We start from the raw sequence: 22,654 nt of genomic DNA on the forward strand, positions 1-22,654 counted from the left end.
TCCTTCCCACCTCAGGTCTGTGTCTCCTTCCCACCTCAGGGCTCTGTGTCTCCTTCTCACCTCAGGGCTCTGTGTCTCCTTCCCACCTCAGGGCTCTGTTTCCTTCCCACCTGTGCAGCAGGACTTTCAATCCAGTAGCTGCATGCCTTAGGGGGCAGAGGACATCAGAGCCCCTTCTTGTCTTGGGAGGCTTCTTCCTTGGGCTGCCCTGACTGAAGCATGGCAGAGGGGGAGGCTGGAGAGCCCAGGCTGCTCCTTTCCTAGCAACACCAGGCTGTGGCTAGCACCTAAAAGAAGGCAGCCACAGGCTGGCTTTGTGCTGCAAGAGTGCAGGCAGCAAACCAAGAGAGTGCCCTGGGCTGGGCACTTCTGACACCTCCCTGGAGGTTGGATGTGGCCCTGAGCAACCTGGGCTGGAGGGAGGTGTCCCTGCCCACGGCAGGGGCTTGGAGCTGGATGAGCTTTAAGGTCCCTTCCACCCCAAGCCATCTGGGGGCTGTGTCCCATCTGAGCACCTTCAGTGCATGAGAAGCATTGACCATGCTGGAGCCAGTCTGAGACGATCTCAGGAGGCAGAAAAGATCCCATGAAGGGGCTTGGGCTGCTGGCAGGGTGCTGGTGCCACCTGAAGCCAAATCCTGGCAGCAGCAGAGCCAGGGAAGCACAGGGCAGGGGAAGCTGCTCCTGAGGCCAGCAGCACTGCTGCAGCTGAGCACTAACTGTGCTGCCTGGCAAGGCTCTGGGAGCTCTCTGCTCAACCCTGCTCTGAGCTGTGCCAGCCACAGGATCTGCTGACTCTGAGGGTTTGTGTTCCTCACAGTTCTTGCAGAGCCATGGACCAGCACTGGGCTGTTTGTGGAGCCTCAGCCTGGGACCTGCCTCCTAAGCAGCCAGAGGGGGAGGTTTAGTCCTGAGCCAGTCTCAATCCAGCTCACACACCCCGTGGGCACAGCAGCAGCCTTGTGTCAGGGCCTCAGCAGCCAGGTCAGAGTGGGGCAGTGGAAGCAAGCAAGGACCACAGGTTGGACTTGATCTTTGAGGTCTCTTCCAGCCTTGGTGATACTGTGATACTGTGACTCTGGAGGTGTCCAACAGCAGCTGGCATTGGCACAGGCACCAGCCAGAGCCCCAGGCAGGGCTCTCTCCATCACTCTCCATTCAGACTACAGAGTTCCATACTTAGGGATGTGGCTGCACTCTGCTCTCGTTGGAAGGGGCTGCTGGGCAGGGACTGCTGCCTGGTCTCACACCTTGAGAGCTGGGGCTGTTCAGCCTGGAGCCGGCTCCAGAGAGACCTCAGAGCAGCCTTCCAGGAGCTGAAGGGCTCCAGGGGAGCTGGGGAGGGACTTGTGACAAGGGCTGGGAGTGCCAGGGTGAGAGGTGATGGCTTTGAGATGGGAGAGGCTGGACTGAGATGAGACATTGGGAAGAAATTCTTCCCCATGAGGGTGCTGAGGCACTGGAACTGTGCTGTGAGGGACTCTGTATGCTTTGGGATCCTTGTGGTCACTGTGCTTGTAGCTCTCTGTACAACACTCGCTGCTTTCCCATTCAAACTTCCCATCACTGCTGCAACCCATTTGTGGGAGCCTCATTCTCCTGCCCCGGGGGCAGGCAAGGGAGGATCTGCCTCCAGCTGTGACACCAAGCCCAGCCCACACCTTGCTGGGAGCTGGGGCAGCAGCACCTCGAAACCCTGGGGACTGCCTGCCCAGGGGCAGGGACAAGGGCTCCAGGGCACAGCCTGTGGGGCTGGGACACCGCTTCAGAGCTCACCCAGGGCTTGTGGCACCCAAAGCTCCTGTGCAGAGCTGGGAGATGGAGGCAGCAGGCTGCTTTGTGCCCACCTGGCCATGCTCAGTGGTGGCCTCCTAGGAAGGAGGAGAAGGGTAAGCAGGCAGGGAGGGGTTCCCGTGTAGAGGGAAGGTCCTTGTGTTGAGGGAGGGGTTCCTGTGTAGAGGGAAGGTCCTTGTGTTGAGGGAGGGGTTCCAGTGCTGAGGGAGGGGTGCCTGTGTTGAGGGAGGGGTTCCTGTGTAGATGGAGGGGTTCCTGGGTTGAGGGAGGGGTTCCGTATTGGGGGAGGGGTCCTTGTGTTGAGGGAGGGGTCCCCGTGCTGAGGGAGGGGTCCTTGTGTTGGGGAAGGGGTTCCGTGTTGGGGGGGGGTTCCCGTGTTGGGGAAGGGGTTCCGTGTTGGGGGGGGGTTCCCGTGTTGGGGGGGGGGGGGTTCCCGTGTTGGGGGCTTGCAGCCTGTCTGTCTCAGCACCGCCTGAGTGCCGGCTGGGGCCGCTCAAGGCTCACAGCGTGCAGCCAGCCCCTGCCTCCTGGTGATGCTGCACTGCTTGGGGCTGCCCCAGCACACTTCATCCCACCCTTGTCCTTTCCCTCCTCTTCCTCCTGCTTGCAGAGCTGCTCAGGAAGCATGGACCAGCTGAAGCCCGTGGTGGTGACCCAGAGGAGAGGCCTGAGGGGCAGCTGCTGGAAGGTGGCCGTGGCTGCTGCGGTGCTGGGCGGTGTGGCAGCTCTCTACCTGGGGATCCTGCTGGGTGGGTCTGCAGCCAGGGCTGCTCTCTCTCTGTCTGCTGCAGAGGAGCAAAGGCCTGCACAGAGAAAACCTCCTCCAGAGCCTCCTGCTGAGGGCACAACGTGGCCAGCTTTCTGCACACACCCCAGGGGCCAGGGCTGTGGCCCTGCTGTGGATGTCTGACCTGAGAGCACTTTGGCCCCAGCCACACAACACAGAGGCTCTGCTGCCCTCCCACCTGCCCCTGTGCCTCCCAGGTTCCCTCTCCCCAAACCCTGCTGCCCCTTGCAGCCACTGCCCAGAGCCTGTGTCACTGTCCCCCTGCAGAGCATGGCCACTGCCTCCTTCCCTTCCCACCTCCCTGCTGCTGCCCCTGGTGCTGCATGGCCAGATGCCAGCTCAGAACCCAGCTGAGGTCCCAGCAGCTCAGTTCCCTGCATCACAGATCCCAGCAGCACAGATCCCACCAGCTCAGGTCCCACCAGCACAGATCCCTGCATCACAGATCCCAGCAGCTCAGATCCCACCAGCTCAGGTCCCAGCAGCTCAGATCCCACCAGCTCAGGTCCCAGCAGCTCAGATCCCACCAGCTCAGGTCCCAGCAGCACAGATCCCACCAGCTCAGGTCCCACCAGCACAGATCCCTGCATCACAGATCCCAGCAGCTCAGATCCCACCACCTCAGGTCCCAGCAGCTCAGATGCCACCAGCTCAGGTCCCAGCAGCAGAGACCCCACCAGCTGAGGTCCCACCAGCTCAGCTCTTCTGCACAGTGTCACTTTCTCAGCTGCCTTTGGTCCCCCCCCAGCTCTCCCCAGGCAAGGCTGGGGCCCACCTGGGGCTGCACTGCTGGGCTGTGCCCATCTGCTCACCCACTTCTGCCTCAGGCTTGACAGAAAGGCACAGCCTGCAGTGCAGGGCAGAGCCCTCCTGGTGCCTGTGTGCAGGGCCTGGGGACCCCCCCAGGGCAGGCAGGGGTGGCCATGGGCAGCCAAGCTGCTCAGACAAGGATGTGATGAGTCCCATGTCCCGAAGCAGACAGTGAGGAAAGCTGGGTCCAGCCATGGCCACAAGGCTCTGTGTGGCCTCTGTGTGGCCTCTGTGTGGCCCCTGTGTGGCCCCTGTGCCTCTGACACCCCTCCCCTCCTGGCAGCCTGTCAGCCCTCGGGGGAGACCAGCTTCGAGCACACAGTGGAGCTCCGTGGCATCACCTTCAACAGCAGCCTGCAGCTGGAGAGCTCTGACTACTACAGGGTGCTGACCCCTGCCCTGGAGAGGCTGGTGAGTGGGGTCTGCCCAGGAGAAGGCTTGGAAAGGGCTCTGGGGAGGGGCCCCAGGGCTCGGGGTGAATCTCCTCATTCAGCAGGAGCTGGGTACCAGAGGCTCTCTTAAACCAGGATCTCTCAAACACCAGCAGGGACCAGCTCAGGGCTGAGCTGAACTCAGAGCCCCCCCCAGGGCCACGAGAGCCCTCTGCAGGGTGGGCAGTGTGTGCCCAGGGCTGCTCCTTGCAGCAGAGGGCTGGTAGGAAGGGCCAGAGGAGGGCTGTGCTGCCTCATGCCCTGAGCCAGGGTGGGCAAAGGGTTGCACAGGAGCTGCCCTCAGCTGCCTGCAGAGACAAGAGAAGGTCCTCAGCTAGCTCCAGCTCCCTGAAGCTCCCAGGCACCACCTAGTCCTCATGCCCCTGGGGTCTTCTGCCCATGATGAAGCCTGTGACCCTCCTTCCTTCTTTGCAGTTCCTGTCTAGTGTCCAGGACTCCCAGCTGGACTGGAGCTGCACAGGCTGCACCATCCTGGGCTACAGGTGAGTGTGGGCAGCCCTCCTCACCCTGCAGCCTCAGGCACTCTGAGGACCTGCACCAAGAAGGTGACCTTGGTCCAGTGTTCCAAAGCAGGGCAAAGAGAAACTGCTTTGGGTCAAGGCTGGGTTTCCTCCTGGGCTGGCACTGGATCCTCTCTTTTGGGTTCAGAGAGGCAGAGGGAAATGGCTTTGTTCAACCAAAGCTGAGCCTGGGGCCAAAGCCAAAGGTGCAGACAACTTCTGCAGCCCAGGCCACAGCTCCAGAGAACCCTGGGCCTGAAATGATCAAGGATCAGTTTTGTTTGCCTTGAGATCCTTGTTCCCCAGAGCCTGTCCCTCCTGCAGCCCGTGGAGCTCCTCACCCCCTTGCCTTGGCTCAGAGCAGGCAGAAACTCTTCCACCCCTCCCCAAAGGAGTGAAAGGAAAAAGCTCCCCACAGGCCCTGGGAACTGGCAGGGGGTTGGACTGGGTGATCTCTGGAGGTCCCTTCCAGCCCCTAACACTCTGTGAGCCTCCTGTGAGGACATCCCAGCCCTCCCAGCCCTCAGCCCCTGGCTGTGTCCCAGCAGGAATGGCAACTCCAGCGTCCTCGTCCGCTTCCGCCTGCGCTTCAGCCCCCAGCACTCCCAGCCCCTCAGCTCCACCCTGGAGGAGGAAGCTCTCAGGCATGGGCTGGCAGCTGCCTTGCACGACCAGGGGCTCTCCCTGGCTGCCTATGGGACCATATCCTCAGCTTCTCTGACAGGTGAGGTCCTCCTGACACTGCTGGGCCACCAGAGCACGGTGCCCTGAGCCCTGTGCCCTGAGCCCTGAGCCCTGAGCCCTGAGCCCTGAGCCCTGAGCCCTGAGCCCTGTGCTTGGGTCCTGCTGGCACCACAGCAAATCCCAGCCTGGGGCTCAGGCAGCAATGTGCCACAGGGCTTCAGGTCTGGGTGCCCAGGCCAGGCTGCCTGCCCAGCAGCAATGTGAGCAGCAGAGGTGCTGCCAGGCACCCAAAGCTAAGCAGCAGAGGATGCTCTGCCTGGCTGCCAGACCCTGGAGGCTGCTCAAGAGACACCGGTGGGGAGCCCTCAGGTCCCTCCCCAGCACTGTCTGGCTGCCCTCTGCCTTGCAAGAGCAGCTCTGGGGGCCTGCAGCAGCCCCAGGCATCAAGGGAAGCTGCTCTGGGTGTTTCTGCAGCGCCTGGAAGCTGCCTGAGGGCGGAGAGCTGAAGCTTCAGGAGGTGACTGGCTGGGCTGTCAGCTCCTGCAGGGGCACAGCAGCCCTGAGGCAGCCCCCGGAGCTGTGGCAGCAAATCCTGCTGGGGTGGATGCCTCTCATAGCTGAGCTGCTCTCTGAAGCCACCTTGGCTAGGAATTCTTTCTACCAGGGGCTGGACTTTCATGTGACCAAGAGACTCCAGGCCCAGCCCCTGGACAACATGAAGCTGTGGGCTCCTCTGCAGCTCCTTCTGCCCTCCCTGTCATGAAGAGCAGGGTCCTGGATCGTTGGGAGCCTTTGTGCAGCCCAAATGGAGGCTGCACAGACACTCCTTGGCTTTAGGCAACAGCCCTGCAGAGCTTCAGCCTTGGAGCCTGCTCCTGGGACCACCCCAAAAGCCCAGGGAGCTGCTCCTGGGCTGCACACTGGGGTCGTGGTGGAGCAAACTGAGGAAGGGCACTGGGCCAGGGACAGCAGCTGGCAGGCAGGGGGACAGCAGCTGGCAGGCAGGAGGACAGCAAGGTGGAGATTGGTCTCTTCCCCCTAGGATCAGGTGATGGAAGGAGGAGAAATGGCCTCCAGTTGCCCCAGGAGAGGAGCAGGTTGGCCACCAAAAGGAACTTCTTCATGAAAGGCTCTCAAAGCCTGGCACAGGCTGCCCAGGGAGGTGGCAGAATGCCCATCCCTGCAGGTGCATCACAGCTGCAGAGATGTGGTGCTGAGGGCCATGGCTCAGCCCCAGCCTTGGTAGCCACAGAGTGCTTGGATGAGCTCAGAGCTCTTTTCCAACCCAAAGGATTCCATGGGGTTTGAAGCCAAGCCTCTGCCAGCCCTGGCCCAGGAGCACTCAGCTCCTGTGCCCACAGCTGGGCTGCCCTCACTGATCCCAGCTCCTTCCCATCTCTCACAGGTAGCAGTGAGGCTTCTTTCCAAGGACCTGAACTGAAGTCAGGTAAGAGCCAGGCAGCAGCAGAGCCACCTGCCCCAGCCCCCCAGCCCTGCAGCCCCACTCCCAGCCCTGCCCTGCCCTGCAGCCCCATTCCCTGCTCTGCTCTGCAGCCTCATTCCCTGCTCTGCAGCCTCATTCCCTGCCCTGCAGCCTCATTCCCTGCCCTGCCCTGCAGCCCCATTCCCTGCTCTGCAGCCTCATTCCCTGCCCTGCAGCCTCATTCCCTGCCCTGCAGCCCCATTCCCTGCCCTGCCCTGCAGCCCCACTCCCAGCCCTGCAGCCCCATTCCCAGCCCTGCCCCGCAGGCTCTGGCAGTGCCAGGGAGCAGGGTGAGGAGGACACTGCAGAGGCTGGCCCCGGGGGGGCTGCTGGGGGGCTGCTGGGGGGCTGCAGAGGGCAGTGGGTGGCTGAAGCCCTGCTGCCCCCAGGGAGCTGCCCTGCAGAGATGTTCAGCTGCCAGGACAGCCAATGTGTGGCCAAGGCCAACCCCGAGTGCGACGGGCAGCAGGACTGCGCCGACGGCTCCGACGAGCAGGGCTGCGGTGAGTGCCAGCAGGGCTCCTGGGCACGGGGCACCACCCTCTGCTGCTGGCCTTGGCAGCTGTACCACCCCTGGGCTTCTGGGCAACGAAGAGAGCCGAGGGCACGGCACAGCTTGGCAGGCCAGGAGCGGCTGAGGGGAGCTGCAGCCTGGCAACGCCTCGGTCCCACCAGCGGCCGCAAGGGGCCCTGGCAAGGCCACGTTCCCGCAGGGCTGGCACGCTGGGCAAGCGCCACCAGCTGCTGGGAGCAGAGCAGGGGGCAGGGGCTGAGCTTGTGAAGCCAGCCAAGGGAGTTCCCTCTGGAGGCTCTTGCTCTGGAAGAGGTTCAGGGAGGACGCCGTGATGGGGCAGTGGCTTGCAGCGCTCTGCCCCAAGCCTGCACGTTCGCCCCCTCCCCGGGGCACCCCCAGCGATGCCCGGCAGCCTGGGCAGGTGCTGGCAGCACGCAGGAAGCCGGAGCAGCCCCGCAGAGCGCCTTGCTGGGGCGCAGGGGGCTGCTGCTGAGCTGCCTGCCGGCTTGCAGAGTGCGGGAGCCGCCCGGCCATGCAGGCTGCCAGCAGGATCGTGGGCGGCTCCGAGGCGTCCCGGGGCGAGTTCCCGTGGCAGGTCAGCCTGCGGGAGAACAACGAGCACTACTGCGGGGCTGCCATCCTGACACGCAAGTGGCTGGTGTCTGCTGCCCACTGCTTCACTGAGTAAGCTCTGCCCACCCCAGACAGCTCTGCCCACCCCAGCAAGCTCTACCCACCCCAGACAGCTCTGCCTACCTCAGCAAGCTCTGCCCACCCCAGACAGCTCTGCCTACCCCAGACAGCTCTACCCACCCCAGACAGCTCTACCCACCCCAGCCAGCTCTGCCCACCCCAGACAGCTCTACCCACCCCAGCCAGCTCTGCCCACCCCAGACAGCTCTGCCCACCCCAAACAGCTCTGCCCACCCCAAACAGCTCTGCCCACCTCAGACAGCTCTGCCTACCTCAGCCACTCGCCCCCAAACCCCCAGCAAGCTCTACCCACCCCAGTAATCTTTACCCACCTGTGTAAGCTCTACCCACTCCAGCCACTCTACACACCCCAGCAAGCTCAACCCACCCCAGTAAGCTCTACCCACTCCAGCCACCCTACCCACTCCAGCCACCCTACCCACCCCATCGATCTCTACCCACCCCATCGATCTCTACCCACCCCAGCCAGCTCTACCCACCCCAGCCACCCTACCCACTCCAGTCAGCTCTGCCCACCCCAGCCAGCTCTACCCACCCCAGCCAGCTCTACCCACCCCAGCCAGCTCTGCCCACCCCAGCCAGCTCTACCCACCCCAGCTTCCCCCTCCCCTCTTCCCCCTGCCCTGCTGCCACAAGCTGCTGCAGCTCCCAGCTGCTGCCTGCTCTCCAGCCCCTGCCAGCTTCAGCCGTGGGCAGCTGCCGGCCCGGCAAGGGCGGCAGGAGGCAGGGGGCAGCCGCGGGCAGGGGGCGGCAGGCTCAGGCCGCCCCTCTCTCCGCCGCCCAGGTTCCAGGAGCCGGGCATGTGGGCAGCCCACACGGGCAGCACCTGGCTGCGGGGCTGGGAGCGGGGGGCGGTGCAGCTGGGCATCGCCAGGATCATCCCCCACCCCTCCTACGACCCCGACACCGCCGACTACGACGTGGCCGTGCTGGAGCTGAAGCGGCCGCTCCCCTTCACCAAGTACATCCAACCTGTCTGCCTGCCGGCGCACGGCCACCAGTTCCCCGCCAGCAAGAAGTGCCTCATCTCGGGCTGGGGCTACCTCAAGGAGGATTTCTGTGAGCAGGGCGCGGGCAGAGGGGGCACAGCGGGGAGGGAGAGCTGCAGGAGGCACCGGGGGAGGGACCCCAGGCAGTGCTCAGCTCGTGGGTATTGAATCAGAGAACCATTAAGGTTGGAAAAGCCCTCTGAGGTCATCCAGTCCAACACCAACCCACCCCCACCATGGGCACAGCACCATGGCCCCAGGTGCCATGGCCACAGGGGTCTGGAACACCTCCAGGGACAATCCCTGATGTTCCTCATCTCCAGGCTAACCCTGCCCTGGGGCAGTCTGAGGCTGTTTCCTGTTGTCCTGTTGTTAGTTACTTGAGAGAAGAGGCCAGCAGCAGCCTCCTTGCAGCCTCCTCTTAGGGAGCCTTAGAGAGCAATGAGGTCTCCCTCAGCCTCCTCCTCTCCACACTAACCACCCCCAGCTCCCTCAGCCTCTCCTCATAATGTGCTCACCAGACCCTTCCTCAGCTTTGTTGCCCTTCTCTGGACCTGCTCCAGCCTCTCAATGTCCTTCTTGGAGTGAGGGCACAAAACTGACCTCAGGATCCAAGCTGTGGCCTCCCCAGTGCCCATCCAGGGGCACCATCCCTGCCCTGCTCCTGCTGCCCACACCACTGCTGCTCCAGGCCAGGCTGCTGCTGCCCTTCTTGCCCAGCTGGGCACTGCTGGCTCCTCTCCAGCTGCTGGCACCCAGCACTCCCAGGTCCCTTTCTGCTGGGCAGTTTGCAGCCACTCTGCCCCCAGCCTGGAGCATTCCTGGGGTTGTTGTGACCCAAGGGCAGGACCCAGCCCTTGGCCTGGTTGATCCTAATCCCATTGGCCTTAGCCCACTGGTCCAAGCTATCCAGGTCCCTCTGCAGAGCCTCCTGCCCTGCAGCAGATCAACACTGCCACTTAACTCTGTGTTGGCTGCCTCCCTCCCCTCACAGCCCCAGCACTGCACCCTGGGCAGCACCACTGCTGCCTGGGCACCAGCTGCTTTTACCTGCCTTCCCCTCAAGCCCCTGGGCTCATCCAGGAGGCAGGTGCTGACCTCTCTTCCTCTGGCAGTGGTCAAACCTGAGTTCCTGCAGAAAGCCACCGTGGAGCTGCTGGACCAGGAGCTGTGCTCCAGCCTCTACAGCCATGCCCTCACCGACAGGATGATGTGTGCTGGCTACCTGGAGGGCAAAGTGGACTCCTGTCAGGTGAGCTGTGCCCAGGGCAGCCAGCACCCCTCCCCTCATCAGCCTTTGCCCTCTCAGGGTGCAACAAGCAGCAGTCCAAGAAGCAGGATCTGACCCCATGGTCGTGGTTTCCCCACAAGGTTTGAGGCCATGCCTTGGGCCCAAGCACAGATGAGGGACTGCAGGAGACCATCATGAGGCTGTGTCCTGCAGTGCTCAGAGCTAGGAGCCCTTTGAGCCACTTCACTTCCTGAGCTGTGATCAGGGCTGCTGCCACCAATGTACCTGGCAGGTCCTCAGATCAAAATCCAGATGGCAAAGGACAGGAGCAGAAAGGAAACCAGAGCCAGCTATTGGGGCACAGCTGGATGTGTGCCCTGGGCAGCCTTGAGCCAGCCTGGCACCACAAGGGGGCAGCTGGAGAACAGCCTGAGCTTCACTGGGGAGAGGAGAAGTGGGATGGGAGAGGAGAAGTGGGATGGGAGAGGAGAAGTGGGATGGGAGAGGAGAAGTGGGATGGGAGAGAAGAAGTGGGATGGGAGAGGAGAAGTGGGATGGGAGAGGAGAGGTGGGATGGGAGAGGAGAAGTGGGATGGGAGAGAAGAAGTGGGATGGGAGAGGAGAAGTGGGATGGGAGAGAAGTGGGATGGGAGAGGAGAAGTGGGATGGGAGAGGAGAAGTGGGATGGGAGAGGAGAAGTGGGATGGGAGAGGGCTGTGCTGGGAGCAGAGGGCTGTGGTTTCCAGGGCTGTCCCTGGGGCTTGGGCAGGACTCTTCACACCCACAGCCACCATCTGAGCCCAGCTGCCCTTCTCCAGTGGCAGCAGCTCAGATTAATGCCCCAAACACAGCACAAGCACTGGAGAGGGCCAAGAGTGGCTGCCCCACTCTAGGCTGGGCAGATCAGCAGGGCTGAGGGATGCATGGGCACAGACACCCAGCCTGGCACAGGTATGCTGAGGGTGCCCAGGGAGAGCTTGGAGCGAGCCCAGGGTGAACTCACCAGCTGGTTTCTCTTGCAGGGGGACTCTGGAGGGCCCTTGGTGTGCCAGGAAGCATCTGGGAGGTTTTTCCTGGCTGGCATCGTGAGCTGGGGCATCGGCTGCGCCGAGGCCAGGCGGCCTGGGGTCTACACCCGAGTCACCGAGCTCAGAGACTGGATCCTGGAGACCATCTCTGCCCTGCCCCCCTCCCTGAACCACACTGTGCCCCTGACAGACCCCAGCACCAACACCAAGGTTGGCAGTGCCCAGCAGCTCAACTCCACCACAGCAGCCCCCAGCTCCTTGGCAGCCCCAGCTGCCAGCAAGCCAGGGGCAGCAGCAGGACCACAAGGTATGGGACACACAGGGTGGGGGCACCTTGGCAGGCAGAGTGGCTGGCACAGGGCAGGTGCCAGGGGCAGTCTTCTGCTGAGCTGAAATCACCTTCAGCAGGGCACACACAGGACCGTGGGGACCCTGGGCCATGGCACTAGGGACAGGATCAGATCTGGTGGCCCTGGCCCAGCCCAAAGCAGCCTGGCAAAGGCTCTCAGGAGCTGCCCAGGTGAGCTCCATGGGCTCCTGTGCCCATGCAGCTGGGTGTCATTGTCTGCTCCAGCAGGCCCAGGGCAGGCTGCCAAGGCACAGCAGCAGCTGGCACTGTTAAACCTGCTGGCCACTCACTGCTCTTTGCCACCCTGGGATCTCCCAGCAGCTCACAGCTGATGGCTGCAGGCTCAGAGCAGTCAAACAACTCCTGGAGGGGAAGGAGGACAGAGGTCTGCAGGACCTCAGAGCTACCAGCAGGCAGGGAGGCATCCAGCAGGCAGGGAGGCATCTAGCAGGCAGGGAACAGCTCTGCAGGCAGAGAGGCATCCAGCAGGCAGGGAGACACTCAGCAGGCAGGGAGACACTCAGCAGGCAGGGAGGCATCCAGCATGCAAGGAGGCATCCAGCAGGCAGGGAGACACTCAGCAGGCAGGGAGACACTCATCAGGCAGGGAGGCATCCGGCAGGCAGGGAGCAGCTCTGCAGGATGTGTGTCTCCCTCTAGGATTAATTTTTATCTGGAATGCCAGGGCAAAGAGGCACAGAGCTGCTGGGGACACAGGGTAAGGGACTTACCAAGAGCAAGGCACAGGACAGCAGACAGTGGAAGAGCCTCCTGGGCAGGGGGAGAGCCTCCTGGACAGAGTGAGAGCCTCCCGGGCACAGTGAGAGCCTCCCGGGCAGGGAGAGAGCCTCATGGACAGGGAGAGAGCCTCCCGGTCAGGGAGAGAGCCTCACGGACAGAGTGAGAGCCTCCCGGAGAGAGTGAGAGCCTCCCGGGCAGGGAGAGAGCCTCCCGGGCAGGGGGAGAGCCTCATGGACAGAGTGAGAGCCTCCCGGGCAGGGGGAGAGGCTCCCGGGCAGGGGGAGAGCCTCATGGACAGAGTGAGAGCCTCCCGGGCAGGGGGAGAGGCTCCCGGGCAGGGGAAGAGCCTCCCGGGCAGGGGGAGAGGCTCCCGGGCAGGGGGAGAGCCTCATGGACAGAATGAGAGCCTCCCGGGCAGGGGGAGAGCCTCCCGGGCAGGGGAAGAGCCTCCCGGGCAGGGGGAGAGCCTCCCGGGCAGGGGGAGAGCCTCCCGGGCAGGGGGAGAGCCTCCCGGGCAGAGTGAGAGCCTCCCGGGCACAGTGAGAGCCTCCCGGGCAGGGAGAGAGCCTCCCGGGCAGGGGGAGAGCCTCCCGGGCACAGTGAGAGCCTCCCGGGCATGGGGAGAGCCTCCCGGGCAGGGGGAGAGCCTCATGGACAGAGTGAGAGCCTCCCGGGCAGGGGGAGAGCCTCCCGGGCATGGGGAGAGCCTCCCGGGCAGGGGGAGAGCCTCCCGGGCAGCAGCCATCAGGCACCACCACGTTCAGCAGGGAGGGCTTGGGCAGCTGCGCAGACTTCAGCCCTGGGCTGTGCCGGCTCAGGGGGAGCAGAGCTCTCTCCTCACCCGCGCTCTGCCCGCAGCGCTCAGGCTCTGCTTTGCCTTCTCTTCAGGGTGTGGAGCACGCCCTGGGTTCTCCAAGCCCAGCAAGATCGTGGGAGGAGCGGAGGCGGCCAGGGGAGAGATCCCGTGGCAGGTCAGCCTGCAGGAGGACTCCAGGCACTTCTGCGGAGCCATCGTCGTCGGGGACCGCTGGCTGCTGTCCGCAGCTCACTGCTTCAACGAGTGAGTGCTGAGTGCCTGCCCCGCGGCGCTGCTGCTGCCTGGTGCCCCCCGCGGCTCCCTCCCCGCCCGGTGCTCTCTGCCCTGATCTGCTTTTGGCTCTGTGCTGCACTTCCCCCCTGCCTGCCTTGCATTTCCCTTGCTGCTCCAGTGCCCAGCTCTCTAATCATTGTTTGGGTGAGAAAAGCTCTCTGAGGTCATCCAGACCAACACCAACCCAACCCCACCACAGGCACCAGACCACAGCCCCAGGTGCCATGGCCACAGGGTTCTGGAACACCATCAGGCACAGGGACTCCCTCACCTCCCTGGGCAGCCTGTGCCAGTCCCTGACTCTGGCAGCAAAGAAATTGTTCCTCTCCTTCCATCTCCTGATCCTAGGGAGCAGAGCCCAGCCCCCACCTCCCTGCAGCCTCCTCTCAGGCAGCTCTAGAGAGCAAGGAGGTCTCCCTCAGCCTCCTCTTCTGCACACTCAACACCCCCAGGGCCTCAGCTGCTCCTCCCCAGCCCTCTTCTCCAGACCCTTCCCCAGCTTTGTTGCCTTTCTCTGGACCTGCTCCAGCCTCTCAATGTCCTTCTTGGAGTGAGGGCACAAAACTGAGCCCAGGATCTGTGCTGTGCCCTCCCCAGTACCCAGCCCAGGGGCACCATCCCTGCCCTGCTCCTGCTGCCCACACCACTGCTGCTCCAGGCCAGGCTGCTGCTGCCCTTCTTGCCCAGCTGGGCACTGCTGGCTCATCTCCAGCTGCTGGCACCCAGCACCCCCAGGGCCTTTTCTGCTGAGCAGTTTGCAGCCACATTGCCCCCAGCCTGGAACCTTGCTGGGGTTGTTGTGACCCAAGTGCAGGACTCAGCCCTTGGCCTTGCTGAGCCTCGTCCCACTGACCTCAGCCATGGATCCAGCCTGGCCAGATCCCTCTGCAGAGCCTCCTGCCCTGCAGCAGATCAACATCCCACCCAATTCAGTGTCACCTGAACAGTTCTTTGGGCCTGGCTTAGCAGGGCTGCTCTGCTGTGTTCTGGGCTCTGCCCTGGTAAGGAAGGTTCCAAAGGGTGATCCCTGGAAGCTGTCTGCAGTGTCAGTGCCACACTCCATGCTGGGCACTCCTGTGTGACCCTGCTGGGGGCTGTTTTTTGCAGGACAAGGCCAGAGGAGCTGGAAGCCCACATGGGAACAACATCCCTGAATGGAACAGATGAGCAGAGAGTGAAAGTCAATATCACAAGAGTGCTCCTGCACCCCCTCTACAACCCCATGGTGCTGGACTTCGATGTGGCTCTGCTGGAGCTGGCCAGGCCTCTTGCCTTCAGCAAACACATTCAGCCCATCTGCCTCCCAGCTGCTGGCCAGGAGTTCCCTGTGGGCAAGAAGTGCATCATCTCTGGCTGGGGTGACCTCCACGAGGGCAATGGTGAGCACTGCCCCATGGGCAGCTGAGCTGCCTGCAGCAGGGACAGGCTCAGCAGCAAAGCCTGAGCCACTGTGACCCAGAGAGCCTGGGGGTGTGCAGGAGAGGAGACAGCCACAGGGACAGGCAGGACTGACAGACACAGGGATCACAGAATGAGTTAGAAGGGACCTCAAAGCTCATCCAGCTCCAAGCCCCTGCCATGGGCAGGGACACCTCCCACCAGCCCAGGTGCCTCAAGGCTTCATCCAGCCTGGCCTTGAGCACCCCCAGGCAGGAGGCAGCCACAGCCTCCCTGGGCAGCCTGTGCCAGGCTCTGCCCACCCTCACTCTCAACAATCTCTTCTTCATCTCCAGTTTCATTCTCCCCTCTCCCAGATCAAAGCCATTGTCCCTCGTCCTGGCACTCCCAGCCCTTGTCCAAAGTCCCTCCCCAGCTCTCCTGGAGCCCTTTCAGGTACTGGAAGGCTGCTCTGAGGCCTCCCTGAACAGCCCCAACTCTCCCAGTCTGTCCTCATAGCAGAAGTTCTCCAGCCCCCTCACCATCTTCATGGTCTCCTCTCCACCCTCTTCAGGGTGAGCCAGCAGCTCCTGGGTGGGTTTAGAGCCTGTCTTGGGCCAGTCCCAAAGCCCTCAGCTCCCACTTCCCCCTGCTCTCTGCCACCTCCATGGTTTCCATGCAGGCACCAACTCGGAGACCCTGCAGAAAGCCTCTGTGGCCATCATCGAGCAGGAGACCTGCGACTTCCTCTACAACTTCTCCCTCACCGACAGGATGCTCTGTGCTGGCTTCCTGGAGGGCAAGGTGGACTCCTGCCAGGTGAGAGCCTGGCACCTGCCTGCTCTGAGCCTTGCTCCAGACAGCTGGGATAACACACACACAGCTGGGATAACTCACACCCAGCCTCAGCACTCCCTTGAGGAGCGCTTTGGGAGCTGCTGGGGCCAGGCTGAGCTCCACCTGCACCTCAGCTCAGAAATCTCAGCCCAGCTGAGCCTTGGAGCTTTGAAGCTGCCTCAAGCTGAGCATGCCCTGAGCCAGTGTCCCACTGCTGGCTGGGGCCAGGCTGGGGCCCTGGGTGGGAAGGTCTCCTCCCGAGGCAGTGGCAGCTGGTGGGGGCTGTCCTTCACCTCTGGGAAGGTGCTGCCAGGAGCCATTAACTCCACCACCCCTACCCCCCCAGCCCCAGCCTCTGCACACTCAGCTCCTGCACACCCCCTGCATGGCAGGGGACAGCCCCAGGCTACAGAAAGCAGAGTCTGGCTCTACCTAAGTCCTCCCAGTGTGGCTCCATGCCTGAGGTCTCCCTGGAGCCCTCTCCAGGCTGAACAGCCCCAGCTCTCCCAGCCTGTCCCCATGCAGAGGTTCTCCAGCCCTCTGCTCATCTTCATGGCTTCCTCTGGACCCTCTCCAGCAGCTCCATGTCCTGGGGGAGTGCTGCTGAGCAGCCACTGCCTTGCTTCTTCCTCAGGGAGACTCAGGTGGGCCCCTGGCCTGCGAGATGAGTCCAGGAGAGTTCTACCTGGCTGGCATCGTGAGCTGGGGCATCGGCTGTGCCCAGCCCCTGCAGCCCGGGGTGTACTCCAGGATCACCAAGCTCAGGGACTGGATCCTGGATACCATCTCACAGCTGCCCAGGCCTGGCACAGGTACCACAGGCACCCCCCCCAGCTCAGCCATCAGTGGAGCTCCTGCTGCAGCCCTCCCCAGCCAGCAGCAGAGCACAGCAGCTGCAAGTCCGACCAGAACCACCCTGGAGGTGACCACAGCCAGGAACCAAAGCTCCACAGCCCTGACGCCCACCCAGCCTGCCAGGCCCACCCATGCCCCAGGTAAAGCTGATGGCAGCTCAGCTGGCACCTTGGGAGGAGACCCCCAGCCCTGGCACAGAGGGTACTGAGCAGGTTGTTGCCTTGCAGTGGTGCCTTGTACCAGCCTCACCTTCAGGTGCTCCAGCAAGGTCTGCATTGGCAAACAGAACCCTGAGTGCGACGGAGTCCTGGACTGCAGCAACGGCCTGGACGAGCTCAGCTGTGGTGAGTGCTGCCCTGCAGCCTGGCACTGCTGCCCTGCAGCACTGCTGCCCTATGGCCTGGCACTGCTGCCCTGCAAGCCTGGCACTGCTGCCCTGTGGTCTGGCACTGCTGCCCTGTGGCCTGGCACTGCTGCCCTATGGCCTGGCACTGCTGCCCTGCAGCCTGGCACTGCTGCCATGGAGACTGGCACTGCTGCCCTATGCCCTGGCACTGCTGCCCTATGGCCTGGCACTGCTGTTATGGAGACTGGCACTGCTGCCCTGCAGCCTGGCACTGCTGCCCTGCAGCCTGGCACTGTTGCCCTGCAGCCTGGCACTGCTGCCCTGCAGCCTGGCACTGCTGCCCTATGCCCTGGCACCACCCAGCCTCCTCAGGGCAACCCAAGGACTTCACATGGGCTGTGCTGGGCACCCTGTAGTACAATGAAGGACCTGGGCCAGGCCCTGGCACCCCAGGTACCACTTGGTCTGCCAGAGCCTGGACCAAGACCAAGCTGGGTGAGCAGGCTCCAAGCCTTCTGCCAGCAGGTCCCTTCTCCTTTGCTGCCAACACCAACCCCAGTGCCCAGCCCAGAGGCCACCTGGGCAGCCTGGCACATCTCAGAATGGTTTGGACTGGAAGGGACCTGCAAGGTCATCCAGTTCCAACCCCCAAGCTGCCACCCCCAGGGCAGCTCCTTGCTGTGGGACAGCTCAGCCCCCCCAGCTGGGCACCCCCTGCCCCTATGCCAGCTGCCTCCAGCACAGCCACAGCTGGGCTCCAGCCCTGGGTTTCAAGTGATTCTTTCTTTAACTCCCACCCAACCCTTTCTGGGTTTGTTTTTGCTATGAATTCCTCATTTTGGGGAGCCAGGGAGGGACAGCAAATGGCTTCAGCAGCTCAGCACAAGAGTGGAGCTGCTCAGATCCCACCCTTGGGCCGGGGGGGGGGTGGATGGAACAACCACTTGGCTTTGGCTCAAAGGTTCAACATTCACCCCAAAATCTTTGTATAGAGGGGAAAGGAGGGGGGGAGAGCCTTTTGCAAAGGCTGAGCCAGCAGCTCTTGAGAGCCACAGAGCTTACCTGCAGTCGGTTTGGGCTGGTGGGACAGGCACCAAGCCATGCCCTGCCTGCCAGGCTGTGCCAGGCTGTGCCAGGCTGAGGGGAATTCATCCCCTGCCCCGGGGAGCTGGGCAGGTGTCTCTTTCACCGATGGTTGCTTAAGGCCACGGTGCCTCTCCTCCCGCCCCAGACTGCGGCTCCAGCCCCGCGCTGGGCTCCAGCCCCGCGCTGGGCTCCAGCAGGATCGTGGGCGGCAGCAGCGCGGCGCAGGGCGAGTGGCCCTGGCAGGTCAGCCTCTGGCTGCGGCGCAAGGAGCACAAGTGCGGAGCTGTCCTCATCGCCGACCGCTGGCTGCTCTCCGCAGCTCACTGCTTTGACATGTAAGTTAGAGGGGCTGCCAGCTCCTGGCCCCCTCCTGCACCCCCTGCTTTGACACCTAAGTTCGAGGGGCTGCCAGCTCCTGGCCCCCTCCTGCACCCCCTGCTTTGACACCTAAGTTAGAGGAGCTGCCGGCTCCTGGCCCCTTCCTGCAGCCCCCTGCTTTGACACCTAAGTTAGAGGGGCTGCCGGCTCCTGGCCCCCTCCTGCACCCCCTGCTTTGACACCTAAGTTAGAGGGGCTGCCGGCTCCTGGCCCCCTCCTGCACCCCTTGCTTTGACATGTAAGTTAGAGGAGCTGCTGGCTCCTGGCCCCCTCCTGCACCCCCTGCTTTGACACCTAAGTTCGAGGGGCTGCCAGCTCCTGGCCCCCTCCTGCACCCCCTGCTTTGACACCTAAGTTAGAGGAGCTGCTGGCTCCTGGCCCCCTCCTGCACCCCCTGCTTTGACACCTAAGTTAGAGGGGCTGCCAGCTCCTGGCCCCCTCCTGCAGCCCCCTGCCCTCGCCCTGCCTCTCAGTGCAGCACCGTGCTGGGTGCTGTGCCCTGCTGCAAGCCTGTGAGGGTCACAGGAACGCAGAACCCTTCCAGCTGCAAAGTCCTCTAAGATCATGGAGTTCAAACAGCAGTGTGGGGATCCTGCCCCTCTGCTCTGCTCTGCTAAGACCTCACCTGCAGTGCTGTGTCCAGCTCTGGGGCCCCTGACACAAGGACCTGGGGCTGGTGGAGAGGGTCCAGAGGAGGCCATGAAGAGAACTTCTGCTATGGGGACAGGCTGGGAGAGCTGGGGATGCTCATCATGGAGCAGAGAAGGCTCCAGGGAGAGCTTCAAGCAGCCTTCCAGTAGCTGAAGAGACTCCAGGAGAGCTGGGGAGGGACTTTGGACAAGGGCTGGGAGGGACAAGATGAGGGACAATGGTTTGAAAGTGAAGCAGGGCAGAGTTAGGTTGGACATCAGGAGGAAGCTCTGCACAGTGAGGCTGGGGAGACACTGGCACAGGTTGCCCAGGGAGATGCTTGAGGCTCCATCCCTGGAGACATTCAGGCTCAGCCTGGCTGTGTCCCTGTGCAGCCTGCTCTGGCTGGAGCTGTCCCTGCTGCCTGCAGGGGGTTGGACAAGAAGCCTTTTGAGGCTCCCTTCCCACCCTATGCAATCTGTGGTCCTCTACCAAGTCTGGCAGAGTCCCTGTCCCTCAGCCCCACATCTCTGCACCTGTCAGGTTCCCCCTGGGCAAGAGTGCAGAGCAGAGAGGGGAGCAGGGCCTGGCTCTGCCCACAGCGAGGTGCAGGGGGGGCTCCTGGCCTCTCAGGGCTTGGCCACAGCACAAGGGGAGGAGCAGCCCTGCTGGTGGGGCCGTGCTGCTAACAGCCAGCTCTGCTGTCTCTCTGCAGCTACAGTGACCCCAAACTGTGGGTGGCCTTTCTAGGCACGCCGCTGCTGAGCGGCACAGAGGGCACCGTGCGCAAGGTCTTCCGCATCTACAAGCATCCCTTCTACAACGTCTACAGCCTGGACTACGACGTGGCCCTGCTGGAGCTCAGCAGCCCTCTGCCCTTCAGCAGCACCATCAGACCCATCTGCCTGCCAGACACCTCCCACGTCTTCCCTGAGGGAGCCAGGTGCTTCATCACAGGCTGGGGCTCCACCAAGGAAGGAGGTACTGGCTGGGAGGGCTCCCCCACACCCACCCCGGCCCAGCTAGGGGACACCAACCCTGCAGGTCACAGCATCACAGAGCACAGGAGGTCAGGGCTTGGAAGGGACCTCTGGAGGTCTTCCAGTCCAACCCCCTGCCAGGGCAGGGCCATAGAACCCAGCCCAGGGCACACAGGAGCACATCCAGATGGGGCTGGAAAGGCTCCAGAGAAGGAGGCTCCACAACCTCTCTGGGCAGCCTGCTCCAGGGCTCTGGGACCCTCACAGTGCAGAAGTTCCTCCTCATGTTGAGGTGGAACCTCCTGTGCTGCAGTTTCCATCCCTTGCCTCTTGTCCTGTCCCAGGGTGCAACTGAGCAGAGGCTGTCCCTGTCCCCTCCCTCCTGCCCCCCAGCCCTCAGCTATTGATAGCCATTGATCAGATCCCCTCTGTGTCTTCTCCTTTCCAGACTGAGCAGCCCCAGGGCTCTCAGCCTCTCCTCCCCAGGCAGTGCTGCAGTCCCTTCCTCATCCTTGTAGCCTCTGGTGGACTCTCTCCAGCAGATCCCTGTCCCTCCTGAACCGGGGAGCCCAGACCTGGGCACAGTTCTGCACTGCCCCAGGCACTCCCTGTGCCAGGCCCTGCAGGGGACACCAACTGGGCAGGGTCTGGTGCCACCAGCCCCTGGCCCCCAGCTGCCATGCACTGTGCTCCTCCACTTGGCTACACCTCTGCCCTCCTGCAGCCTTCCCAAGCTTTCTGCCCCCACCCCTGTGGCAGCTGCTCCAGCTGTGCTCCTGCAGCACCAGGACCACCCTGACCCCATCCCCACCTGGGCAGCTGCACACCGGAGGAACCTTCCTGCACTCGCCCTGCTGTGGAGGAACCAGGCCTGGTTGACCTTCCCAGTGCAGGCACAGGAGGCCACAGAGCCCCCTTCAGCTGCTGCTGCCCCCTGCTCTGCACCCAGCTGACAGTGGCATTGCCTCCCCAGGCCTCATGTCGAAGCATCTGCAGAAGGCAGCAGTGGATGTGATTGGAGACCAGGCCTGCAAGAAGTTCTACCCAGTGCAGATCAGCAGCAGGATGCTGTGTGCTGGCTTCCCACAGGGCACCGTGGACAGCTGCTCAGTGAGTGCCAGAGCAGCAGACAGGGACACAGCAGCCTCCTGCCCAGCCCCCAGGCTGTGTGCTGCAAGGAGGTCCCTGCCCTGCCCCCCCAGCTCAGCTCTCTGCCCACCCTAGCCTGGCACTGGCTGTTGCCAGGTGTCCATCCTGGGTCTGCTTGCCCACACCCAGTGCCAGGCTAGGGAGCCCCCAGAGAAGCAGGCCAAGAGGCCACAGGACACAAGGAACCTGCTCCATGGCCCTCTTGTGCCTCCCAACAGGCTCCTCTGTGTCCCAGGACCCCAGGCTCAGCAGTGCATGCAGCGAGCACTGCTCCAGCCTGGGACAAGCTCTGGGGGGTGGGGAACAGGGCAGCAGTGCTGCTGTGCCCCAGGCATCAGCACCAGCCCCCAGCTGGGCAGGCTGGGCTGCCTCTCTGGGCTGATGCAGGACCCTCTGCTCTCCTTCTCTCTGCAGGGTGATGCAGGAGGGCCCCTGGCGTGCAGAGAACCCTCAGGGAAGTGGTTTCTAGCAGGAATCACAAGCTGGGGCTATGGCTGTGCCAGGCCATACTTCCCTGGTGTCTACACCAAAGTCACAGCTGTCCAGGGCTGGATTGCACAGAACCTCAAGCTCTGAAGCTGCATTTCATCACTCAGGGACAGCAAGGAAGGAGAGGAGCAACTGCCAGGGGCTGCACTCAGCCCTCAGCTACTGCACCTCCATGGCTGGATGCTGCAAAGGGCTGAGGATGGCCTGCAGCTGCAGCTGGCAGTGTTGTGTGACACTGCAGCTGTGACACCAGGACACTTGGTAACTGCTTTGCATAGAAAGGTACAACCCTAGCCCTGTTCCATAAATAAATGAGACCTGTCCTGACCCCCTGGCCGAGCATCCTGCACACCAGACCCTGCCCTGGCCGCTGCAGGGGTGCCCAGGACAGCTGCCACAGCTGCATGTGGTGTGGCTGACCCTGCTCTAGGAGTGGGCACCCCAAAGCCAAGCCAAGGGACAACCCAGCCCAGAGCTATCACAGAACCATGGAGCTGGTGAGGCTGGATGAGGCCTTTGGAGCTCATCAAGTCCAACTGCCTGCCTTGAGCTCTCAACCCAACACTGCTGCCAAGCCACTGCCACTGCACCACATCCCAGCACCATCCTTCAAGCCCCTCCAGGGATGGTGACTCCACCACCTCCCTGGGCAGCCTCTTCAGTGCCTGAGAACCCTCCTGGGCAGATCTTTTTCCCCAACACCCAACCTGAACCTCCCCTGGCACAACCTGAAGCTCTTTCCTCTTGTCCTGGCACTTGTTCCACATGAGCCTCTGCAGAAGCCTCAGACCTCACTGCCCTGATGGAGCTGTGAGGGGGTGGGGACAAGGTACTGCTGGGGAGATTGCCATGGGACTCCAGAGGAAAATGTTTCCTCATGAGCTCAGCTGGGCACTGGAATCATCTCCCAGGGGAAGTGGAGGATTCCCTACCCTGGGCAGCTTAAGCCTCAGCTTGGCAGGGTGCAAGGCCAGGACCTTGCAGCTGCGCTGACACCTGGAAAGGTTGCACCAGATGATCCCTGGGGTCCCTTCCAACCTGAGCCATTCTGTGATCCTGTATTTCCCAGCCAGAGCTATGAGACCTGGCCTCCAGGCATGGCTCAGCTCAGGATGGGCTCAGGCTGATGGTTGGAGCACTTGTGGGACACTCCCATCAATGGGACAGGACTGCTGCCCAGCCAGGGCCACAGAACTCCAGAGCCATCAAGGCCCCACAGCAAACATGGCTGCAAGTGCTCTGTGCTGCCTGAGCTGGCTGGGAAGCTCCAGGTCAGCTTCAGTGACCTCCTGCTAGCCTGTGTGGGGAAACTTTAGCCCTTCACAGAAGCCACCACTTGGGAGATGAAGTGGAACCAGGAG

The 22,654-nt window shown here is 63.0% G+C and overlaps 1 protein-coding gene across 1 annotated transcript; it reads left to right on the forward strand.

The window, feature by feature from the left end:
• The first annotated feature begins 2,419 nt into the window (after positions 1–2,419).
• Positions 2,420–21,609, forward strand: TMPRSS9 (transmembrane serine protease 9). The gene is made up of 19 exons (XM_068156175.1): positions 2,420–2,543; positions 3,675–3,802; positions 4,258–4,325; positions 4,889–5,067; positions 6,433–6,474; positions 6,900–7,013; positions 7,537–7,708; positions 8,523–8,797; positions 9,843–9,979; positions 10,981–11,293; positions 12,965–13,136; positions 14,274–14,545; positions 15,226–15,362; positions 16,015–16,375; positions 16,463–16,579; positions 17,813–18,002; positions 19,391–19,656; positions 20,629–20,765; positions 21,219–21,609. Exons 1-19 carry the CDS (start codon positions 2,420–2,422, stop codon positions 21,378–21,380), a joined length of 3,366 nt encoding a protein of 1,121 aa, XP_068012276.1. The 3' UTR covers positions 21,381–21,609.
• The last annotated feature ends 1,045 nt before the right edge of the window (positions 21,610–22,654 follow it).

The sequence above is a fragment of the Melanerpes formicivorus genome, unplaced genomic scaffold, assembly GCF_026170545.1.
Source record: "Melanerpes formicivorus ecotype bairdi unplaced genomic scaffold, bMelFor1.0.p_v2 SCAF_34, whole genome shotgun sequence".
Lineage (NCBI taxonomy): Eukaryota > Metazoa > Chordata > Aves > Piciformes > Picidae > Melanerpes > Melanerpes formicivorus.

Bases quoted from the DNA above. Each gene is read 5' to 3' on its own strand.
- TMPRSS9 (XM_068156175.1), top strand. From the start codon at position 2,420: ATGGACCAGCTGAAGCCCGTGGTGGTGACCCAGAGGAGAGGCCTGAGG. The intron at 4,326-4,888 runs GTGAGTGTGGGC...GCTGTGTCCCAG, and splicing joins TGCACCATCCTGGGCTACAG to CAGGAATGGCAACTCCAGCG. The intron at 20,766-21,218 runs GTGAGTGCCAGA...TTCTCTCTGCAG, and splicing joins GCACCGTGGACAGCTGCTCA to GGTGATGCAGGAGGGCCCCT.